This window comes from Pristis pectinata, chromosome 1 (assembly GCF_009764475.1).
Source record: "Pristis pectinata isolate sPriPec2 chromosome 1, sPriPec2.1.pri, whole genome shotgun sequence".
In the NCBI taxonomy this organism is placed as follows: domain Eukaryota; kingdom Metazoa; phylum Chordata; class Chondrichthyes; order Rhinopristiformes; family Pristidae; genus Pristis; species Pristis pectinata.
Window position 1 is genome coordinate 33,755,643 of NC_067405.1, and position 24,956 is coordinate 33,780,598.

Genomic DNA, 24,956 nt, shown 5'->3' on the forward strand with positions numbered 1-24,956 from the left:
TATGATGCATTATTGAATATTTGAATGTTTTATCTGGCTTGGGGTATAAGGGATCTTGGCATCTTTACAAATGACTCTTGTGCTTTATCTCTCTCATGCTGTTAAACACAAGCTACAACTTTCCAGTACTGGGCCAGGGATGCCTTCTACTGTTAGTTGAGGATGCAGGTTTTCTGCCCTTTTGCTCTTTTTCTTTTGAGAGCAAAGGATATTTTTCAAGAACAGTAGAAGTTTGGTCTCTGTTAAATTTTCTATCTTAAATCTGAAAATTGTACATATTAGTACTCGTCTAGTTCTACGTATACTGTATAATGTAAATGAACACAGTATGCTATCTTTTATTTAAAAATAGGAGCAAAAGTCTGCCCTCCAACCCTTTGAGCATGCTCAGGCATTTATCAAGCCCATAGTTGATCTTCTGCTTCAGTACCATTTAAATGCACTATCCACATATCCCTTGATTCCTTTAATATCCGAAAATCTATGGATCTGTTTTGAATGAACTTGACTACTGAGCCTTCACAGTTCGGTAGGGTAGAGAATTCCAAAGCTTCACCACCCTTTGTATGAGGAACTCCCTCCTCATCTCAAAATAGAACATACAGTAGATTATAGAAAAGCATAGCACAGGAACAGACTCTTCAGTCCACAATGTTGTGCCAAACTAATTAAACTAGTAATTAAATGCCTAATTAAACTAGTCCCCTCTGCCCACACAAGGTCCATTTCCCTCCATTCTCTGCATATTCATGTGCCTTTCTAAGAGCCTCTTAAAAGCCTCTATTGTATTTGCCTCCACCGCCAGTACTGGCAGCGCATTCCAGGCACCCCCCCACTTACTGTGTAAATAAAATTTTCCCCGCACATCTCCTTTGAATTTATCCCCCTCACCTTAAATGCATGTCCTCTAGTGTAGGACATTTTGATCCTGGGAAAAAGATACTGGCTGTCTATCTATGCCTCTCATAATCTTACAAACTTCTATCAGGTCTCCCCACAGCCTCTGCCACTCCTGAGAAAACAACCCAGGTTTGTCCAACCTCTCCTCAAAGCATATGCCCTCTAATCCAGGCAGCATCCTGGCAAACCTCTTCTGCACCCTCTCCAATACCTCCACATACTTCCTATAATGGGGGCGACCAGAATTGAATGCAAAGCTCCAGATGCAGACTAATCAGAGTTTTATAAAGCTGCAACGTAACTTGCTGACTTTGAACTCAATGGCTTGACTAAGAAAGGCAAGCATGCCATCTTGATGCCATTATCAGCAATCTTGGTAACATGATATTTGGACCCTCAGCTCAGCCATTGATATAGATTGTGAATGCTTGAGGTCCAAGTACCAATCCCTGTGGTAACCCACCAATCATAGCCTGCAAGTCTGAGGAGGATCCCTTTATTTCCGCACTTCTTTCTGTCCAAATACCAATTCTCGATTCATATCAGTGTTTCACCAACCCATTGTTCTCCACCTTCCCTATTTAAATAATAAATTTAACAGGAAGTGATTTCTTGTTAAGAGCAGCTGCTCCAGAAATCCTGACCCTTGAACCTTCTATAATTTTAGGTGGAAGAGATCTCTTGAATTGTCAAAGAAGTGATCTTGCAATACCGATTTTATTTCACATTAAGTGTACTTAGCACCTAATAAATTCAACCTTGTAACATTTTATGTAGACAGCATTATTAACGTAAACACCTGAGAGCAGGAAAAGCTTTGCTGGTAATAGATGCTCTAGAACCATAGAAACATAGAATTTAGGAGCAATAGTAGGGCTGTTCAGCCCTTTGAGCCTGCTCTACTATCCAAATAATCCTGGCCAATCATCTTACTTAACCATCTCCCTTGATGCCTTTTGTGTCCAGAAATCTAGCGACCTCCTTCTGAAGTATATTTGACAACTTAGCTTCCATAGCCTTCTGAGGTTGAGAATTGCACAATTACATCACCTTCTGAGTAAAGAAATTTCTCCTCATCCCAGTCCTAAATGACCTAGCCCAAATCCTGACATTATGACACCTACTCCTTGACCACCCCCACAACCAAGTCAAGGGCAGCATCTTCCCTGCAACCAGCCTCTCAAGCCCAGTCAGAATTTTATACTTTTCAATGAGATCCCATCTAATTCTTCCAAGTTCTTGTGAATACAGCCTAGTTGATCCAGTCTCTCCTCATACCACAGTCCTGCCATCCCAGGAATCAGGCCTGTGAACATTTGTTGCACTCTCTCTCTAATGGGTATATCTCTTTTAAGATAAGGAATCCAAAACTGCACACTTCAGGTGAGATCTCACCAAGGCCCAATATAATTGTAGTCAATGATGTCTCTGACTTCCATGGGGCTACCACATGCATCTGACTATAACTATCAAAGTTTGGCAGAAACACTTTTGAGGTGTTATTTCCAGCCTTTTCACTCTTGTTCAGGTGGTTCTATCAATATTCTGGCAATTTTCACCAAATCTACCAAAAATATCCAACCGTGAATGCATACGGGAAAAAAAATTAGGTATAAGGTGTTGAAAATGTTATTAGTATAGTTCATTGGGGTTCAAACAATATTCAGAATAATGTGAAATTAAGCCTGGTATAAGATTGTGTAGAATGTGTACATGAGACGTTCAGAAATTAATTTCCTGGTTTGTTCTCTTCAATAGCTGTGTATGGCTGCCACAAAAAACAGTGTGACAGTAGTACTACTGTACATTGTCATCAGCCAGATTATGGTCTGGCTGAGTGTGTCTGCAAATACGGATTTTACAAGATCTCTCAGAACGAAACAAAATGCATAGGTATTTAAGTTTTACATCTGATTTTACTTATCCACATTAAAGTACTATATTATTTTTGATGAATAAGAGCTAAAACATGTATTTACTAATTCCAGTTTTCAAAATAATGTGTTCTTTAACATTTCATTTTCTGTTACCTATATATATGAAATAGATAATTTTCCAAAAGGTATAAAGAGGAAGCTACTAAAAGGGCTATGGAATTATTATCTTTAATTTGAAATATTTATTGTTCAAATTGGGGAAAAAAGACAGTGTTGATATAATTTATAACAATATCTATTCTAATTCTCTGTGTTCAGTTTATAATGGTTTCAAGTTTGATTTCTCTGTCAATGCACTTGCACAACACATGTTTTGTAACAAGATAAGACCTGGAAGATAATTTCTAAAGTGTATTTTTTTTTGCATTATGTGCCCCTTAAGCAGAATCACCATTTATAATCAGTCCTCTCTAACATGCCTTGTACATAATGCAGTATTCATTTGCCTGGTTCCATGAATGTAAAATGCATAGGCCTGAAGTGTTGCAGGATGTGCAACAGTGACATCATTGCGCAATACATTTTTGATGCCTTTGCTGCCAGATTAGTTCACTTTCATGTATCAAAGAAACAATGTAGATTATAGACAGGAAAGCCAGTCTTAATGTAGGGATTGACCCACTCTTGCATTATCTAACTCTTGGCAAATTCATTATAGCAGATGTTGGTGGGTCAACTGAATTACATCAATGAAACAGATTATCAGTGAAGCTATTTTCTTTTGGGGAGGAAAGGAGGATTCTCCCCTCAACCCACCCCTACCCCCTACCCTACCACCACCACCACCTCTAAGTGAGCAAATTTCGTCTCTGTGCATTCACTTCTTTCAACATGATCTTGAACTCAGTTTTAAACACATGGTGTTGCCTGCTTCCTTGACTGACCTAGCAGACTTAAGGACAGCTTCTACCCCACTGTGATAAGACTATTGAACGGTTCCCTTATACAATGAGATGGACTATGACCTCACGATCTACCTTGTTGTGACCTTGCACCTTATTGCACTCCACTTTCTCTGTAGCTGTGACACTTTACTCTGTACTGTTATTGTTTTTACCTGCACTACCTCAATGCACTCTGTACTAACTCAATGTGACTGCACTGTGTAATGAATTGACCTGTACGATTGGTTTGTAAGACAAGCTTTTCACTGTACTTCGGTGCAAGTGACAATAATATACCAATACCATATCAGCCTGTTGTATATCATCCTCACAAACACCAAGGTCTCTCTCACTGGTGAATAATGAAGCAAAGTATTCATTAAGGATCTCCTCTACCTCTACTGACTCCAAGCACGTTTCCTCTTTTATCCCTGATCGGTCCTATCCTCACTCTAGTCATCCTCCTATTCTTCAAATACGTGTAGAACACCTTGGGGTTTTCCTTAATCCCACTCACCAAGGCCTTCTCATGCCCCCTTCTAGCTCTCCTAAGTCCATTCTTAAGTTCCCTCCTGGCTACCTTGTAACTCTCCAGAGCTCTGTCTGATCCTTGCTTTCTAAACCTTAGGTAAGCTTCCTTCTTCTTCATGACAAGATATTCTATGTCTCTTGTCAACCATGGTTCCTTCACTCGACCATCTTTACCCTGCCTAAATGGGACAGACCTATCCAGAAGCCCATGCAAGTACTCCCTAAACAACCTCCAGATTTCTGTAGTGCACTTCCCCAAGAACAGCTGTTCAAAATTTATGCTTTCAAGTCCCTGCCTAATGGTATAATAATTCCCCCTCCCCCATTTAAATACTTTCCTATATCGTCTGCTCCTATCCCTCTCCAAGGCTATTGGTAAAGGTCAAGGAGTTATGGTCACTGTCTCCAAAGTGCTCTCCCACCAAGAGATCTGAAACCTAATCAGGCTCATTGTGCCTAGTACTAGGTCCAGTGTGTCCTCTCCTCTAGTCGGCTTGTGCACATACTGTGTCAGGAATCCCTTCTGGACACACCTAACAAACTCTGCCCCATCTATCCCCCTCACACTAAGGAGGAGCCAATCAATATTAGGGAAGTTGAAATCACCCATGACAACAACCTTGTTATTTTTGCAACTCTCCAAAATCTGCCTCCCAATCTGCTCCTCAGTGTCTCTGCTGCTACTGGGGGGGTTTGTGGAATACTCCCAATAGAGTGATCGGCCCTTTCTTGTTTCTGACTTCTACCCACACTAACTCAGTAGATGATCTCTCCAGAACATCCTCCCTTTTGTACAGCTGTGATACTGTCCCTGATCAGCAAAGCCACTCTCCCACCTCTTTTACCCCCATCCCTATCCCTTTTGAAACATCTGAACCCCAGAATATCCAGCAGCCATTCCTGGCCTTGTGACAGCCAAGACTCTGTAATGGCCACAATGTCGTAGTTCCATGTACTTACATATGCTCTAAGTTCATCACCCTTGTTCCTAATATTTCTCGCATTAAAGTAGACACACTTCAGCCCATCCAACTGACTGCAATTTTGCCCTTTCAACTACCTATCCTTCCTCATAGTCTTTCTGCACTCTGCATCTACTTGTACACTAAAGGCACCAACCTCTGACCTATCACTCGGGTTCCCGTCCCCCTTCCAAACTAGTTTAAACCCTCCCCAACAGCTCTAGCAAACCTGCCTGCAAGAATATTGGTTCCCCCTCCAGTTCAAGTGGAAACTGTCCCTTTTGTACAGGTCATACATTCCCCAGAAGAGATCCCAATGATCCACAAATCTGAAACTCTGCCTCCTGTACCAACTCCTCAGCCACGCATTCATCTGCCAAATCAACCTATTCTTACCATCACTGGTGCATGGCCTTGAGGTCCTGCTTTTCAGCTTCCTACCGAGCTCCCTAAGCGGAATAGGTAGGGAAGGTCCTTAATGAATACTTTGCTTCAGTATTCACCAGTGAGAGAGACCTTGACGTTTGTGAGGATGGCATACAACGTGCTGATATGCCAGGGTATGTTGACGTGAGGAAAGAGGATGTGCTGGAACTTTTGAAAAACATTAGGATAGATAAGTCACTGGGGCCAGACGGGATATATCCAAGGTTATTACAGGAAGCAAGGGAAGAGATTGCTGCACCTTTGGCGATGATCTTTGTATTCTCACTGGCCACAGGAGTAGTGCCAGATGATTGGAGGCTGGCAAATGTTATCCTTTGTTTAAGAAAGGGAGTAGGGATAACCCTGGGAATTACAGACTCAGTGAGCCTTACTTCAGTGGTGGGCAAATTACTGGAGAAGATTCTTAGAGACAGGATTTATGGGCATTTAGAGAAGGTTAGGGACAGTCCGCATGGCTTTGTAAAGGGCAGGTCATGCCTCACAAGCTTGATTGAATTCTTTGAGAATGTGACGAAACACATTGATGAAGGTAGAGCAGTGGATGTAGTGTACATGGATTTTAGTAATGTGTTTGATAAGGTTCCTCATGGAAGGTTCATTTAGAAAGTCAGGAGATATGGGATCCTGGGAAACTTGGCTGTGTGGATTCAGAATTGGATCACTCATAGAAGACAGAGGGTGGTGGTAGATGGAGCGTATTCTGCCTGGAGGTCGATGACCAGTGATGTTCTGCAGGGATCTGTTCTGGGACCCCTGCTCTTTGTGATTTTTATAAGTGACTTGGATGAGGATGAGGAAGGGTGGGTTAGTAAATTTGCAGATGACACGAAGGTTGATGGTGTTGTGGATAGTGTAGAAGGTTGCTGTAGGATACAATAGGATATTGATAGGATGCAGAGCTGGGCTAAGAAGTTGCAGATGGAGTTCAACCCAGAAAAGTGTGAAGTGATACACTTTGGAAGATCAAATTTGAAGGCCGAATACAAGCTTAATGGCAGGACTCTTATTAATGTGGAGGAACAGAGGGATCTTGGGGTCCACATCCATGGTTCCCTCAAGGTTGCCACACACGTCAATAGGGTTGTTAAGAAGGTGTATGGTGTGTTGGCTTTCATTAGTCAGCGTATTGAGTTCAAGAGTTGCCAGGTAATGTTGCAACTCCATAAAGCTCTGGTTAGACCACACTTGGTGTATTGTGTTCAGTTCTGGTTGCCTCACTATAGGAAGGATGTGGAAGCTTTAGAGAGGATGCAGAGGAGATTTACCAGGATGCTACCTGGATTGGAGAGCACATCATATGAGGATAGGCTGAGCAAGTTAGGGCTTTTCTCTTTGGAGCAAAGGAGGATGAGAGGTGACTTGATAGAGGTGTACAAGATGATAAGAGACATAGATCGAGTAGACAGTCAGAAACTTTTTCCTAGGGCGAAAATGGCTAACATGAGGGGGCATAGTTTTAAGGTGATTGGAGGAAGGTATGGGGGGATGTCAGAGGTAAGTTCATTGCACAGAGAGTGATGGGTGTGTGGAATACACAGCCGGCAGAGGTGGTAGAGGCAGATACATTAAGGACACTTAAGAAGCTCTTAGATAGGCACATAGATGGTAGAAAAAATGGAGGTCTATGTCGGAGGGAAGGGTTAGAGCAGGATAAAATGTCGACACAACATTGTGGGCCAAAGGGCCTGTACTGTGCTGTAAAGTTCTGTCTCATCATGCTTCTCAGCTCAATGACTTTCAGCAGCTGTAGTTTGTCCCTGCCGTAAGTCCATGAATCCCTGAATGTGGCAGCACAGGTAGAGAGGATGGTGAAGAAGGTATATGGGATGCTTGCCTTCATCAGCCATAGAAAAGAATTTTAAAAGGTTGGCGAATTCAGAGAATTGGGTGCCGTTCTGGTTGCACATTGTAGGAAGGATGTAATTGCACTGGAGAGGGTGCAGTGGAGTTGTCTGGTTTTGATTTCTCAGGAGTGAAGGATGCTAAGGGCCATGAGGGGGATAGATAGGGTAGATGATAAGAATAGATTTTCCTATGGTGGGGCTGTCTAAGCCAAGGGCATAGGTTTAAGATGAGAAGTAGGAGGTCTGAGGGGGATCTTTTTCACACACAAGGTGGTTAGAATCTGGAATGCACAACATGAGGAGGTGATGGAGGCAAATACTCTCTTATCTTTTAAGAAGACTTGAGACAAATACTTGAATTGCCAAGATGTAGAAGGCTATGGACCTAATCTGGTAAATGGGATTGGTGTAGATTAGTGTAACAGTTGACAAGGACTTGACAGGCCAAAGGGTCTGTTTCTGTGCTGTATACTGTATGACTCTTGACAACAGTGTCAAAAGTACAGGCTCATTTACTTCAAGCGACACCACCACCCCCCCCCCCCCAAATTTACTTAAGTTTAATGTGTATAATTGCAGAAGAAATTGCAATTTAAGCACGCAAAGCCTTTCACTAAAGTTTTTGGACTAATTGCCATGGGTCACTTGCACAGCACCATTTAAATGCTTTGAAGTAGTGGAAAGAACTTTGGAGTCAATGCACAGATGCTACTAAATAATGCAATTAGTAGAAACATGGGGGATAAAACATAAATTTAAATATAATATTGCATAGTATTCTGTGTGCAGAACTCAATGACTAGGAAAGTGTTCACATCTCAAAGTTTCTCTGATATATCTGAAACTCTATTTCTTGACTCACCTCTACTTTTGCAAATGTCCTATCATATGATGGAGAATTGCTGTGATGTTCTCTCAACTTCCTAACACAGCTTTAGTGGACAATTAGTGAAAATCATTGTGATAAGGTTAGTGGACAAATCATTGCTGAAATTTCATCATATAAGAGCTCTCCTTATTCACCTTTCTGTAATGCAACATCTCACAATGGTCTGTTGAAAACCATTTGAAGTTTATGCAGCATTTGTAAATTTGTGAGATAATTGATTAATATAAAGGTCTAAGTGTAAAAAAACATTTTAACATTATCATGTCTTGGAACTTGAGTAAATCCAGTAGCCATTTACAGTAATTTTCTTTAATATCCACAGAATCGTGTGATTTCAAATGCAAAGGAAAGAATCAACATTGTGTTCCACAAGCTGAAACTCATGATGTTGTTTGTGAATGCCAGTCTGGATATAAAAATAACAGTGGCATCTGTGAAAGGTTCAGTATGAGTATCCAGCATACAATATTTTTATTTTGTACCCATTTCTCCCATTACCAAACATTGTCCTCCATCTAATGGATGAGAACTGGCTGGAGGACAATAGCCTTTCAATGTAAGATATCCTTTGCAAGCATGATTTGTGACACTTGTCAGGAACCATGCTTCAGTGATGGCCAGGCAACCACAAGGAATGTTACTAAGTAATCAGTGTGTTCAAGGGAAACATCCATTGCCTGAACAATTTACATCAGCTTCATAGTACATCTCTGAGCTGCATATTCAGATTTGCATCTGCAATATGTTGCACAAACTTGCCTTTACAAAAGACCATCTCTTAACAGCACCTTTAGAAGCAACAAGTGGAGAAAAATGAGGAGGAGGAAGAGGAGAGGGAGAGGTATCAACCATCAAACCCTCTATCCACCTAAGCTCTGAGAAATCAGACAATTATATTCTCTTTTCTATCCATCCCATTGCTATTTGCCAACCACAATTCAATTATCTTTCATCATTACAGATATTTGGGTCTTTCCTTCATTTCATGACAAATAAGTGCCAATAGCAACCTTAGAGTAGATTCATCAACCAATATTTGTCAAATTATTAAAAATAGAAAGGAAGCATGTGTAAGATTTGGAAAAGAGGAAAGAACTTTAATAAGTAAGGGTGAAAAGGGCCATAAGATGTCCTTAGCATGTGGGATTAAGCAGAATTCTAAGGTATTTTATATGTATATTAGGAGCAAGAGAATAGCTAGGGAAAGGGTGGGTCCACAAGGACACAGGGAGAACTTATGTGTAGAGCCAGAGGAAGTGGATGAGGTCTTTAACTAGTACCTCATATTGACATTCACCATGGAGAAGGACATGGATGATGGTGAGACTAGGGAGGAGTATGTTGATATTCCAGGCCATGTTGATATTAAGAAGGAAGAGGTATTGAGTGTCTTGAAAAACTAAGTCCCAGGGCCTGATAGGATCTCCTCCAAGATAATAAGGGAAACAAGGGAGGAGGTTGATGGGACCTTGACAGAGAGTTTCCAGAAGACTAGAGAGTAGCCAGCGTTATTCCTTGGTAGGAAATTATTGCAGAAGATTCTTAGGGACAGAATTTACTAACATTTGGAAAAGCATGGTCTTATTAGATCTAGTCAGCATGGCTTTGTGCAGTGGAGGTCCTGTCTCACAAATTTGATTCAGTTTTTTTGAAGAAGTGACAAAAATGATTGTTTAGGGCAGAGCAGTGAATATTGTCAACATGGACTTTAATAAAGCATTTGACAAGGTCCGTTGTGGTAGGCTGGCCCGGAAGATTAAGTCATATGGGATCCACAGTGAGTTGGTAAATTGGATCCAAAATTGATGGTAGAGAATAATGCTAGTGGGGTGTTTTTCTTTGACCAGTGGTGTTCCACAGGATTAGTGCTGGGATCTCTGTTGTTTGCAATATATATTAATGATTTGGATGAAAATATAGGTGATCTGATTAATAAGTTTGCACATAGATAAGATCTTTATTAGTCACACATACATCGAAACACACAGAGAAATGCATTTCTTGCGTAGTGTTCTGGGGGGCAGCCAGCAAGTGTCGCCACGCTTCCGGCACCAACATAGCATGCCCACAACTTCCTAACCTGTATGTCTTTGGAATGTGGGAGGAAACCAGAGCACCCGGAGGAAACCCACGCAGACACGGGGAGAACGTACAAACTCGTTACAGACAGCGGTGGGAATTGAACCCAGGTCGCTGGCGCTGTAAAGCGTTACACTAACCACTACACTGCCGTGCCCATGACACAATAATTGATAGATTTGTAGATGACGAGGGAAGTTGTTAAAGGATACAGCAGAATATAGATCAGTTGAACATTTGGGTGGAGAGTTTACTCTGGACAAATGTGAGGTGGCACATCTTGGGAGGTCAAATACAAAATGAAAGTATACAGTAAATGGCAAGATGCTAAGGACCACTGATGTACAGAGGGATATTGGGGTATAAGTTCATAGCTCCCGGAAAGTGGCAACACAAATGGATAGTGTGGTAAAGAAGGCATACAGCATGCTTGCCTTCATTGGTCGGGGCATTGAATATAAAAGTTGGAAAGTCATGTTGCAGCTGTATAAAACTTTCGTAGGCCACTTTTGGAGTATTGTGTGTCATTCTGGTTGCCACACTATAGGAAGGATGTGGAGGCTTTGGAGAGGGTGCAAAAGAGGTTTACCAGGATGTTGCCTGGATTGGAGAGCAGTAGCTATAAGGAGGTTTGGACAAACTTGGATTGTTTTCTCTGGAGTGTTGGAGGCTGAGGGGCGACCTGATAGAAGTTTATAAAATGATGAGAGACATAGATATGGTAGGTCGTCAGAGTCTTTTTTTCCTGCAGTGGAAATGTCAAATTTGAGAGGGCATAGGTTTAAGGTGAGAGAGTGAAAGTTTAAAGGAGATTAGTGAGGCAGGTTTGTTTTGCACTGTAAGTGGTAGGTGACTAGAAGGTGCTGCCAGGGAGGTAATAGAAGAGGATACAACAACAATGTTCAAAAGGCATTTAGACAGACATATGAATAGGCAGGATATAGATGGATACAGACTATGTGCAGGCAGATAGGATTAGTTTAATTTGACATTATTATGGCTGGCCAATGGGTCTGTTCCTGTGCTATACTTTTCTATGTTCCATATTCCATGTTCTGGATCAGCCTTAATAATCAATTAAATATAGTGCCTATCTTATATGGGAACTATATAAGCGGGGAGAGGCTTAATAGGAACTTGAGGGGCAACTTTTTCCACACTGAAGGTGGTCAGTACATAAACTCAGAGGAAGGTACATTAACAACATTTAAAAGGTACTTGTACAGGTACATGGATAGGAAAGGTTTATAGAGATATGGGCCAAACACGGGCAAATGGGACGAGCTAAGATGAGGACCTTGGACAGCATAGATCAGTTGGGCAAACGGGCCCATTTCCATGCTGTATGACACTATGACTCTTGTTTTCCTATCCTTGTGTTCCTATGAGATGTTCCCAGTATGTCTTGAGAGGTGGAAAAGTCCTTAGTTCCAATGGGGATACTTGAGATAACATTGGAGGAAGGTATAGAGCAGTACTAATCATTGAGACTGGACATGCTGAGGTGCTTCTCCAAGGGAGCCAAAGCCACTCTCCAGGGGCATTGCCTTGCTATTCCTGGAGTCCCATTAGAAAACAGATTGCAAATGATGTAATGCCTGCACATACCAGTTCCAAAAGCAAAAATGACATCAACCTCACCTTAGATGGCATCATTCTGTGTTTGCCTAGAAGAGATTCTGGCAGTAGTTTGTCTCAGACCAATCTTAATAAATTCTAACATGACGATTACCGATGTGGTCTTAATGGAACTGGGCACTTTCCCCAAGTTGGTTACAATAGTCTTCATCCTCTGTGCCAGCCATGGAACAAGATAAAGCTCCTTTGTGTTTTGCAACATTGTCTTCAAACTCTCTGTCAGGTTGCCCAGTACAACGGGCATTTATGCTGTCTCTCTTTTCACATAAGCTGATGTTTGCATCTGAGCCATGTATGAAAACATTAATTCTAGATTAACCACTGAAATCTGACTGGTTCACGTATCTGAGTTGGTGCTGATGCAATCAGGTCAGGTTAGGCTTTTAAATTATTTTTTTTAAACCACTGCAACCACGTCCTTGGTTGGATTCCCTTATTATGACATTTTTTGGCCATTCAGTTACTGCTCATTCACAAGCACTTAGTAAGTCCTATAATCCAGTTAATATTTAAAGGCCATCTATTCTTGTTGTTTATGAAACTCTCCCATTGTAATCTCACACATAACATTGTTTTGAGGAGTTGAGTGAGTTGCCAATCTTCTTAATTTAATTTGCTGGCATTGCCATAGTGTTCTTGGCATGTCTACTAGTTTTGCACACAGATTTCTTCACTTGCATCAATCTTTTGTCTTGTTTCTGGTGTGTGGGAACTACTAGTGACACCACTAGTTATTGCCATCTCTAGTTTCTCTGAGTAGTCCATGGAATTTGTCAAATTGCAGCCATCCTTTGAATGATGGTGTACACGTTAGGTGGGGAATTCCAGAATGTTGTCATGTGTTTCTGAGAGAAAGCTGACATATGTCCAGCTCAGGATGGTGTGTTACTTGGAGAGGAGGGTGGAGGTACCAGTGTTCACATTATACTGTTTAAGTTGTAACACCATTGTGATTGAGTAGCCTGTGGAACATCACTGTCAACATCTATTTGAAGTCTTTTGAGTGACAGATTCACATGGAACTTTTTCCAGTCTCTTTTATGTTTAGCTCATTAATTGTTTTCAAAGGTCAAAATCTAATTGGTTACAAAACTAATGTATTGAAGCATTATTTTTAATTACTATGTCAACTAATACTTTCTTTTCTTATATTTAGTTGTCCATTTGGTTATAATGGAATAAACTGCGAGGATGGTAAGAATTAAAATTAATAGTTTCAAATACTCACTGTGAATTTAAGAGAATTGTACTCTTTCATTAACAAATGAGTAAATTTAAACAGTAAGTTCTCATTAAAGAAAAGGAATATTCATTAGAGCAATGAGTTTGCAAAGTAGTTCCTTCAGAGGTTTCCTAGAAGTATATTATTGATGCATAATGAAGAGAACTCTGTTCTGTACCCAATAGTTGGGATAGTTAACATGTTAATGTTTCAGAATAATCATTCAAAAATTGACTATGTGGTTGACAGAGAGGAGGAAAACTAACTTCAGAAGGATGTAGTTAGTCTGGTCATTTGGTAAATTAGTTCATTATTGTCACATGTACTGAGGTACAGTGCAAAACTTGTCTTACATACCAGTCATACAGATCAATTCATTACAACAGTATATTGAGGTAGTACAAGGTAAAACAATAACAGGATGCAGAATGAAGTATTACAGTTATAGAGAAAGTGTATTGAAGGTAGACAATATGATACAAGATCATAATGGGATAGATTGAGGTCAAGAGTCCATCTTATCGTACTAGGGAACTGTTCAATAGAAGTTGTCCTTGGGCCTGGTGGTACGTGCTTTCAGGCTTTTGTATCATCTGCCCAATGGGAAGGGGAAGGAGAGAGGATATCCGGTGTGGGTGGGGTCTTTGATTATGTTGGCTGCTTTACCAAGGCAGCAAGAAATGTCAGCGGAGTCCATAGAGGGGAAGCTGGTTTCCGTAATGTGCTGAGCTGTGTCCACAGCTCTCTGCAGTTTCTTGCGGTTATGGGCAGAACAGTTACCATACCAAGCCGTGATGCATCCAGATAGGATGCTTTCTATGGTGTATCAATAAAAATTGTTGAGGATCAAAGGGGACGTGCCAAATTTCTTTAGCCTCCTGAGGAAGTAGAGGCACTGGCGCACTTTCCTGGCCATGGTGTCCATGTGGTTGGACCAGGGCAGAGTATTGGTGATGTTCACTCCTTGGAACTTGAAGCCCTCAACTGTCTCGACCTCAGCACCGTTGATGTCAAAAGGAGCATATGCACCCCCTCCCTTCCTGAAGTCAATGACCAGGTCTTTTGTTTTGCTGACATTGAGGGCAAGGTTGTTGTCATGACACCATGTCACTAGGCTGTCTATCTTCTTCCTGTACTCCAACTTATTGTTACTTGAGATACAGCCCACCTTGGTGGTATCACCTGCAAACTTGTAGATGGAGTTAGAGCAGAATCTGGCCATACAGTTGTGAGTGTGTGGCCAGATTCTGGGAGTAGAGTAGGGGGCTGAGGATACAGCCTTGTAAAGCACCAGTGTTGAGAATAATTGTGGTGGAGGTGTTGCTGCCTATCCTGACTGATTGTGGTTTGTTGGTCAGGAAGTCAAGGATCCACTTGCAAAGGGAGCTGTTGAGTCCCAGGTATAGTAGCAAATAGAGTTTAATCCAGGCAAGCATGTGACATAATACTTTTGGAGAGATGCAACAAGACAAAGACACTAAATGAAAGGATATTGTGAAGTGGGGGGATACAAAGGAACTTGACTTTTCTGTCCACAGATGCTTAAAGAGAGCATGAAAAGTGGTTAAAAAGGCCTGGTGTTGTTTCCCTTTTATTAGTCGAAGCATAGATTATAAAAGCAGGGATATTATGTTAGAATTGTATTCAATTTCTGCCAGGCCATATCTTGAGTATTGTGTGCTTTTCTCATCACCAGATTACAATGAAATTGTGATTGCGCTAGAGAAAATGCGGAAAAGATTTCAAAGGATGTTGCCAGCACTGGAAGTTCTTAGCTCTGTTAAACTGGAATAAAAACAGAAAATGTTGGAAACACTCAGAAGGTCAGGCAGTACAGTATCTGTGAAAAGAGTAGCAGACTGAATGTTTCAACTCAAATATTTCCAGCATTTCTGTTTTTATTTCAGATTTACAGTATTTGTAGTATTTTTTTATTTTCATTTACTGTTGGATAGGCTGGGATTGCTTTCTTTGGAGCAGAGGGGAAACAATGGAGGTGCATAAAATTATGAAGGGCCTAAAAAGAGTAAACAGGAAGGGCTATTTTCCCTAAGCTGAGGGGTCAAAAACCAGGAGCATAGACTTAAAGTAATTGATAGAAAGATTAGAGGAGAAATGACGATTTTTTTCACCCAAAATGTAGTGAAGCAGGTCGGAACGCCCTGCCTGTCAGGAAGGTAGAAGCAGAAATCTTCATCACATTTAAAAATGAGTGCTTGATGTGTACTTGAAGAGCATGTCCTGCAAGATTACAGATCAAGTGTTGGAAGGTGGGATTGGTGTGGAAAGCTGTTTTTCAACATGACCGGTTAAATGGCTGCCTTAATTTCATTTTCGATGTTTCTATAAAAGACAACATTTTTTTTCTAATGTTGTCATCCAATGCCATGACAATGCTGTGTTCTCTCCACAAATCTAAGCCACAAGCTTTAGCCTGTGATTTTTCAAAATGGACTTTCTAGTGCCTGTCAAAAGAAAAAGTATTTTTTTTAAATAAAACAGAAAATGTTGAAAATACTCAGCAGATCAGTCAGCATCTAGAGGGAGAAACAGAATTAACGTTCCAGGTCCATGATCTTTCATTGGAACTGATTAGTTTATTTTCAATCAAAAAGGTGATATACATGAAATGAATAATTTGCAGTCAAATTATTTGTCACACGTCATGGAACCTCATTGCTTGTGGGAATGCAGTAATCGTGGGGAGAACCAGCTCAACTCTAATATGGCAAATTTCATTTTATTTGGTATTGTATAATTCAATATCTCTATAAAACAATTTTAGTCAATGGTATAGGGGTTCAAACTGATGAAGTTTATCAGTACTGCAGTTCATTTGATATTTACTTTAAAATGTCTATCTTTTGCAGGATATGAACTTGCTATTACAGTGACTGCAATTGTATGTGGAGTTCTGATTCTGGCTCTAGTAATTGCACTTGGGTACACATGGTTGAGGTAATATTATTTACATTCTCTGAACTAAATATACCTCATTAATTTACGTGAGAAGTCTCTGTAAATGAACAATGCAAAATAAGAATATGAAAAAATTAGGAAAATACATTAATCAATGTTTTCAGAAAATTGTGACGGCTTCATGTTTTTTTTAATTGTTATGGTTAAAGTAGCAGAAAAATTAGGGTGAATATTAACACATAATTGTCAGGTTGGGTTGAAGTCATGGGTGAATGTTTTAAAGATTCAGATCCAATTACGACCTGCACACCTCCGTGTTTGGCAGATGGAAAAAGAAGCAGGGCTTTGAATTACTTCCTCAAGGCAAAACCATATTTTCCTCCCTAAAGCAGACAAAAACAATATACTACCGGGGGAAAAAAACAGAAACACTAGTAATAGTTGGATATAAAGGGTACCCCAATGGGGCAGATCATACTGATTTTCAGCCAGTGGTGCAGGTTTTCTGCACCGTGAAGAATCTTTGGCTAGCAACATTGCAAAGGCCAACTAGCTTCTGATTTTTTGTGACAATTCATTGTAATGCAGAAGTCAGATATGAACCAAAGGTCTGACCTTCTCCTTGACCACCGAATTCAGCACTTAGTCTAGGAGAAGAGTATAAACATGCTCAGCGAAAGAGCTGAGTGCACTTCTGGCCCAATAATTATGAGCTGGCCTTTGCTGGTATATGTAGCATGACCCCATTTATTTGAATGGAGTCACATTCCTTGATTGGAGAAGTGCTGGTAACTAGACTTTTTTTTCTTTTATACTAAATCTTAATAATTTTACCTAATGTTCTACCACCCAGAGGTGTTTTACAGTGATTTTCATTTATTTTCCATCATAATTTAGTAAGGTCCATCTGAATGGTATTTCAATGTTGCTGTTCAAAAGGCCTTTGACAGCAGTGAGCTACACTTTTACGGTGCTAATCCATGATAGAATAATCTGTTTTTAATAGAGAAATATGCTTAGAATTTGATTTCCTTCCTATTTGGTCAGATAATTCAATATTGCATATCATACTGATGGTCATTGTGCAGCAAATTAAAATTGAATGTGACCAAATAGACATTTACTGCACTACGGTAGTTTGATCCAGAAATTAGCTAAAATGGGGTCGATATAATTCTCAGTGGGGCCACGTTCAGAAAGATACTTGGTCTTAAAGGCACCCTCTCTATGGCAACCAGAAACTAGCATCACATGATATGGCTGCCATGGAGGAAACAGAGGCTCAAGGGAGAGGGATAACCCCCTAGTTCAGAATCAGAATCAGGTTTATTATATAATGTGAAATTTGCTGTTTTGCGGTAGCAATACAGTGCAAGACATAAAAATCATTATAAATTACAAAATAAATAAATAGTGCAAAAAAAGGAAAAAAAGTTGTAGTGTTCATGGATATTTCAGAAACCTGATGGCGGAGGGGAAGAAGCTGTTCCTAATAGGTTGGTCTTCAGGCTTCTATACCTCCTCCCCAATTGTAGTAACAATAAGAGGGCATGTCCCTGATTGTGAGGGTTCTGAGTGATGGATGCCACCTTCTTGAGACACTGCCTCTTGAAGATTTCTTCACTGGTGGGGAGGTTGTGCCTGTGATGGAGCTGGCTGAGTCTACAACCCTCTGCACACTCTTGCGATCCTGTGCATTGGAGACTCCATACTAGGGTGTGATGCAACCAGTCAGAATGCTCTCCACTGTACATCTGTAGAAATTTGCAAGAGTCTTTGGTGACATACCAAATCTCCTCAAACTCCTAATGAAGTAGAGCCACTGGCATGCCTTCTTTGTGATTGCATCAATGTGTTGGGCCCAAGATAGGTCCTCCGAGATGTTGACACCCAGGAATTGAAGCTACTTGCCCTTTCCACCGCTGATCCCTCAATGAGGACTGGTGTGTGTTCTCCTGACCTCCCCTTCCTGAAGTCCATAATCAATCCCTTGGTCTTGCTGACGTCGAGTGTGAGGTGGTTGTTGTGACATGACTCAACCAGCTGAAGTACCTCGCTCCTATATGCATTGCCATCTGAGATTTTACCAACAACAATGGTGTCATCTGCAAATTTATAGCTGGCACTTGAGCTGTGCTTGGCCACACACTCATGAGTGTAGAGAGAGTAGAGCAGTGGGCTAGTTGTAGTGAAAGAGACTTGGACGTTTTCATTATCAAGATAAGTTCCTCAAGGAAGGTCTTGTATGCCAGTTTTGCCAAAGAGACCCAAATAAGTTACAATAGGAAGAGCCTGGCTTTCTACTCCAGGTATGATAAGGGTGCAGTAGTATTGTGGCTAAGTTGCTGTAAAGTATCTAAAGTTCCGAATTCCCCATGGCACCTGGAAATTAAAATTCAAGTGATTAAGTAAATGCCGAAATTAATTTAAAAATAATGTCAGTAATAGTGGCTATTAAACTATCAAACTGTCATGAAAAAAACAATCTGGTTCAAGACTTTTGGGAAAAGAAATCAGAGCATCCTTGCTGACAATGGCCTATCAGTGTTGCCAATTAAAGATGGACAATAAATGCTGGCATTTCTAGATACATCTACATTCTGTGAATAAAGAAATAAAAATTCCTACCTATTCAAGAAGTGCAGAAACTAATTTCATATCATCATAAGCTTCTTCAGAGTGAGATGCACACCAGTGAAAACAGTTGAAGCAAATTAGATCAGATGTTCATTCAGTAATATGCTGTGGTCAGCATGATGGCCCTGCAAAGGAAGATGGTGTTTCCTGGGCTCTAGTGTTTCCTGGGCTCTCACTGCGGATTAACTACACAGTGGCACAGCTGGTAGAGCTGCTGTCTCATAGACCAGACACTTGGGTTCAATCTTGGCCTCTAGTGCTGCTTGTGTGGAGTTTGCACATTCTCCCTGTGACCGTGTGGGTTTCCTCCACATCCCAGCCATGCTGCAGTTTCCTCCCGCATCCCAAAGATGTGTGGGTTGGGAGAACAAATGGCCTCTGTAAACTGCCCATAGTGTATAGATGAATGGTAGAATCTGGGAGGAGTTGATGGGAATGTGAAGAGAATAATATGGGATTAGTTTAGGAATAGTGCTAGGGGTTTCTTGATAGTTGGTGAGAATTCAATGGGCTGGAGGGCTTATACGTGTGTTGTATGATTCTTTATATTGGTGTTAAGATCTTCAAGTGGATGTGTTATGCCGAAGGAAGAGCATCATACAGCTCACAGTGATGAAGTTACTGCACCTGCATTAGGGAGCCCCTGGACCCTTGGGAACACTGGAATCTCATTTTCAGAAGACCATCTTCTATGATTCCAGTACTTGCACGGTTCATGATGTAGTGACACTCAGCTGCTATAGTGGAAGTATGACTTGGTGTCTGGAGCCAGGAAAAGAGAGAGTTGCCCTTGTTTTCCACCACCTCCCCCCCACCCCCCGGATCCATAAATCTGGGCAGCACTGTCCGTGGAAAATGTCTGCCAATTCAGTCTGCCTCAGGATGAACACATCGTGTGTGCTTCCCAGAGATCTGAGGGGTCCGTTTTTCCACACAGAGGGTGGTGACTATCTGGAACGAGCTGCCAGAGGAGGGGGCTGAGTCAAATACAGTTATAATTGTCTAAAGGGCATGTGAACAGGTACTTGGATTCAATAGGATAGGCATAGAGGGATACAGGCCTAATGCAGGGCAAATGAGATTAGCATTGGCCTGCATGACCGAGGTGCACCGAAAGGACCTGTTTCTGTGCTGTATGATTCTGCATTCCCTATCAGAAAATTCCACAGTCACCTGCGGTTTAGGGAGTTGAGGAGATAGTACAGGACATTAATGGGAGCCTTTATGAACACATGACTGCCGTCAATGGCTGGCTGCTGGCAAATCCCAGCAGCCAAAATGTTTGGTGCTCCTGACTGAAATCAAAATAGAAGTAATCTCCTCCTTGTGAATATAATGCTGAGGTTATCCATCTGATGCTGTGGCTAGCAGCAAATGGTGAAACATGGCAGAGATCTGCTGCAGCGTCTTGAAAAGATCCTCTGGCAAGGAGATTGAAAGTTGATGTGCCAACTGAAAGGGCAGTCCAGACATAAGAATGTGGCTCAAGGGTTTCTGCAACATTGCACATATCTCAGTGATAACACCCATGAAAATTCTGAGCCTGCAAATATATTGTTCATCACAAAGATCTTGGATGGGTGTGGGCAAAGACCCACAGGTATACTCCATGTTAAAATGCCTTTGCCTCCTGCCCTTAAGTCACTGACATACATTGACCAGCCAGTCACTGATATAATGATGCCTCCAGCAGCATCATCAGTGAAACACCCTTTGAATGAGTATCGGAGCAGTTAAATGTGGGAGAGAGACAAAAAATTCTGCAGATGCTGGAATCTGGAGCTACACACAAAAAGTACTGGGGGAACTCAGCAGGTCAGGCAGCCTCCATGGAGGGAAATAAACAGTCAACGTTTCAGGCCCAGACCGTTCATCAGGACTGATCCCCTGGATAACTTAATTGAAATTTTCAAAGATGTAACAGAGTGAAAACGATAAGGAAGAGGCTGTTGTTGAACATCGAGTACCTTTCTATACTAATCCCATTACCAGCACTTGGTCTGTGGCACACTATGCCTTGGTGATCCAAGTGCTTCTTAAATGTTGTGATAGTCCGTGCCTCCAACACCTGATCGGGCAATGTGTTCCAGACTCCAACCACCATCTGAGTGAAAAATTCTTCCTCAGTTCCACTGTAACCTCCTACTACTCTTCTTAAATCTATGTCCTAAACACAGCACAGAAAAGGGCCCAGTGGCTCACTGAGTTAGAGCCAACCATCAATCACATGTTTAAAATAATCCTACATTAATCCCAATTTTATTCTTCCACATCCCCATTAACTCCCCACAGATTCTACCACTCACCTGCACATTAGGGGCAATTTATAGTGGCCAATTAACCTACCAACCCACACGTCATTAGAATGTGGGAGGAAACCAGAGTATACAGAGGAAACCCACGTGGTCACAGGGAGAATGTGCAAACTCCGCACAAACAGCACCCAATGTCAAATTTAATCTAGTTCTCGGGTGATGTGAGGCAGTGGCTCCACTAATTGTGCCATTGTGCCACCCACGGACTTCAGTGTGTCCTTTGACAAGGTCCCACATGGAAGGTTGGTCCAAAATGTTAGAGCCCTTGAAATCCAATGCAAATTAACAAATTGTATCCAACATTGGCTTGGTAATAGGAGGCAGGGAGCAATGGTGGAGAATTGGAATCCTGTGGTGTGCCATAGGTATCAATGCTGGGACCCTTATGTTTATTTTATGCAGTAATTATTTGGATTTAAAAGTAGGAGGTATGATTAGTAAGTTTGCAGTTGACATGAAATTTAGTGGTGTTGTTAATAGTAAACAGGATAAACATAGGCTCCAGGATGATAATGATTAGTCAATAAGATGGACAGAGCAATAGCAGATGGACTTTAATCCTAATAAGTGTGAAGAGATGCACAGTGAGGATTAATAAGAGTAGGATAGCCACAACAAATGGTAGGGCCCTAGGGAGCACTGAGAAACAGAGGGACTTTAGTGTACAAGCCCAAGCATTCCTGAACATAGCATCACAAGCAAGTAAGGTGGTGAAGAAGGTATATGGGATAACCACCTTCATTAACCAGGCAAAGAACTTTATAAAACATAGGTTAGGCTACATCTGGAGTACTGTGCACAGTTCTGGTTGCCATACTACAGGAAGGACATGACTATACTGAAGAAGTCCAGAGGAGATTCACAAGGATGTTGCCTGGGATGGAACTTTTCTGTTATGAGGAGAGACTGGATAGGCTGGGTTTGTTTTCTTTGGAACAGAGGAGACTGAGGGGGCCTCTGATAGAGGCATAAAAAAATTATGAGAGAAATAAATAGAATAGATGAAGAAACTTCTCTCCATGGCAGAGGTGTCTAAGACCGGATAGGTTTAAGAAGAGCAGTAAATGTTACATGGAACTGAGGAAGAATTTTTTTCACTCAATCGGTGGTTGAGGTCTGGAACACAGTACCTGATCAGGTGTTGGAGGCATGGACTCTCACAACATTTAAGAAGCACTTGGATCTCCAAGGCATAGTGTGCCACGGACCAAGTGCTGGTAATGGGATTAGTATAGAAAGGTACTTGATGTTCAGCATGGACATGGTGGGCTGTATGAATCTATCTATGTCATAAAAAAATGAAGAATATGAAAAAATATATTCAATTTGTGCATAAAAGCAGGCTCTACATGATGAACTTACTTGGCAATCATTTTTAACCTAACAGTTTTTAATAGCTATTCTGTTATCACTGTTGCAGAAAGCGGACTGAATCTGATGAACAAAAAACACCCTTGGTAAGGTCAGAGCCACAACAAAGCTTTCATATGGTTTCTCGTAATTCTCGAGCTCAAAACAGGATTCCAAGAGTACATCTGTCTCAAGATGATATTGACTATGATACAAATAGCAAACCATCACCTTGGTCTTCAAGAGATAATGATGAGGTAAATTTTAACATTTTCTTGAATAAAGCTTAAAGATAATCTCTCTCGTAAAACCACAAAGCAGATCTGCATCAGGCAAATAGTTATGTTATGTTTCCTGATTCACATCCATTATATTTAGGTTATGTGTAACATACTTGTTGAAGAACTTATCACATTTGGTATATCTGAAACAAAAGCAAATACATTTTATTTCATATGCAATGTCTTTATTTGCTGCTAATGATGGAAATTTAATGCCAAAAATCAACTTACTATCTTTAAATATACATTTGTAATAAGTACATTTAACAAAAATAAATTAAATGCTGTTGTCAATGAATTGATGAGGCAAAGTGCTTCTATTAGTTCCCTGTACTTGAGAATATTAATACCATACAAGTAAGCTTAAAAACTTTATATTAAAATGATCATAAATATTGAAGAGTATTTAATGTCCTTGCTTAATTGTTGTTTTTCTAGTTACTTTGCACAGTTCAGTTCAGAGAGGTCAAGAGTATTATTGATGTTTTACCATGCTTAAGGCAAATCTTAAGCAAAGTTAGCAATACTTATTTATAACTTATATAATCATAAAGTGAAGTTAGCAAAGAGCAAATCAAAGAAGCTAATTAATTGTTAATACCTTCAAGCACAATTGATATTTGTCCAAACGTACTGCTTTAGAAGTCATCACCTCTTTTACTCTCATTCTTCACTTCTTTTAGGCTGACTACTTTCACCAGAGGCCATGGAATGAGATAGCAGAATACAACAGAAAGGCCTGAAACATGGACAGAAAGTATGATTATAGAAACTGATGGCTCAAATGAAATGACCTGAATAGTCTGGGGAAATGTTAGAAATATGTAACTGGTCAGTTAGCATCTGCAAAAAAAATGTAGATAATACGTTACATTCTTTTCTGTCAGTACTTTATGAAATATTGAATTCCTAACATTAACTTACATAATTCACTTATAAATATTAACTGACCAGTATTTGTAATATCATGGAGAATAGACTTCTTTGTTCTTTGAATCCATAATGAAATTAATACATTGACCATTTTCATTACTCATTCTTTTAGTCAATTTTTGTTTTGATTATTTCCAACAAATTCATGTAATTTGTTTCATGAAAGTTTGATATAGTAGTTAGATCTTAGAGAATTACACCCTTCAGAATGGGGGAAATGTCATTTTCCTTGGCATTAACTCCTTACATGAATCATAAATCAGCTTCGGCCAATTTTACTGAACTGTTTGTTTCTGGTGGATGAAATTATATGAAATTCTTAATAAATGTTAAAATTCAATTCCACTTTCATTAATGTTCCTAGAGCAGTTACGGAAAGATAAAATTAGTGCAAAATGTCTTGGGAGAGCATACCTTTCAGTGTTACTGCAGTATTGTTGTTCATGAAAGTCAAATGTGTTAATAAATGATCAGTTTATAATCTAAAATCACTAAGGAAGATTGCTACATTGATTAATTTTTTCAGAAGTGTTTGTTCTTGGGATAATATAAATAATAAATACGAATAAAATATTTTAATTGCAATTTGTGATGACCTTTTGTATAGTGTCAACTTTGATAAAATCAATCTAATGTGAGTCAAAATATGTTCCATAAAATTAACATTTGTTAAAAGAGTACAGGTGCAAAATTTAACATTCTTGCACCGATGATATGTGTGATCACACAGTTATTGCCAAAGTCAAAATATCTGTGAGAATCTTAGCACATGCACAACTAACATTTGTCAGTAGCATGTTAAGTAGGCAGATCAAGATGAAATCCTGATCTACCAGCACCGTGAAATTGGAGCTCAACACTCCAATTAATATTCTCTCTTTTACAGGAAATATATGCATTTACCAGCAGAAAACAACCCCCACCTTATCAGTAAAGGACATTAAACTCTCCAGATTAGTTCCAGATTAATTACTACAGGTTATTTCTATGATTTTAAAAATATTGGAAGTAAGTAAAGCTATGTAAAGTCTGCAGGAAGTGATGTGGCAGGTACAAAAGGACATTGCCTTGAATTCAAGACTTCTGCCTGAACTCGTTCCTCCAAGACATAGCTCTTTATAGAAATGATTTCCCTTTGCATTGTCTCAGAGAATGAGCATGGAGTAGAAATAAGAGAAGCTGCTAGAA

At 40.3% G+C, this 24,956-nt stretch overlaps 1 protein-coding gene across 20 annotated transcripts in view; it reads left to right on the top strand.

Annotated features, from left to right (window-relative positions):
* Nucleotides 1–24,353, top strand: part of LOC127577657 (mucin-13-like) — an 88,955-nt gene extending 64,602 nt beyond the window's left edge. For all 20 annotated transcript variants that reach the window (XM_052029094.1, XM_052029111.1, XM_052029130.1 and 17 more), the window contains exons 15-20: nt 2,659–2,793; nt 8,717–8,834; nt 13,268–13,305; nt 16,204–16,291; nt 22,625–22,811; nt 23,519–24,353. In XM_052029094.1, coding sequence (XP_051885054.1) covers nt 2,659–2,793; nt 8,717–8,834; nt 13,268–13,305; nt 16,204–16,291; nt 22,625–22,811; nt 23,519–23,578 — 626 coding nt within the window. In that variant the 3' untranslated portion in view covers nt 23,579–24,353. The remainder of the gene's footprint in view (nt 1–2,658; nt 2,794–8,716; nt 8,835–13,267; nt 13,306–16,203; nt 16,292–22,624; nt 22,812–23,518) is intronic.
* Nucleotides 24,354–24,956: the final 603 nt, after the last annotated feature.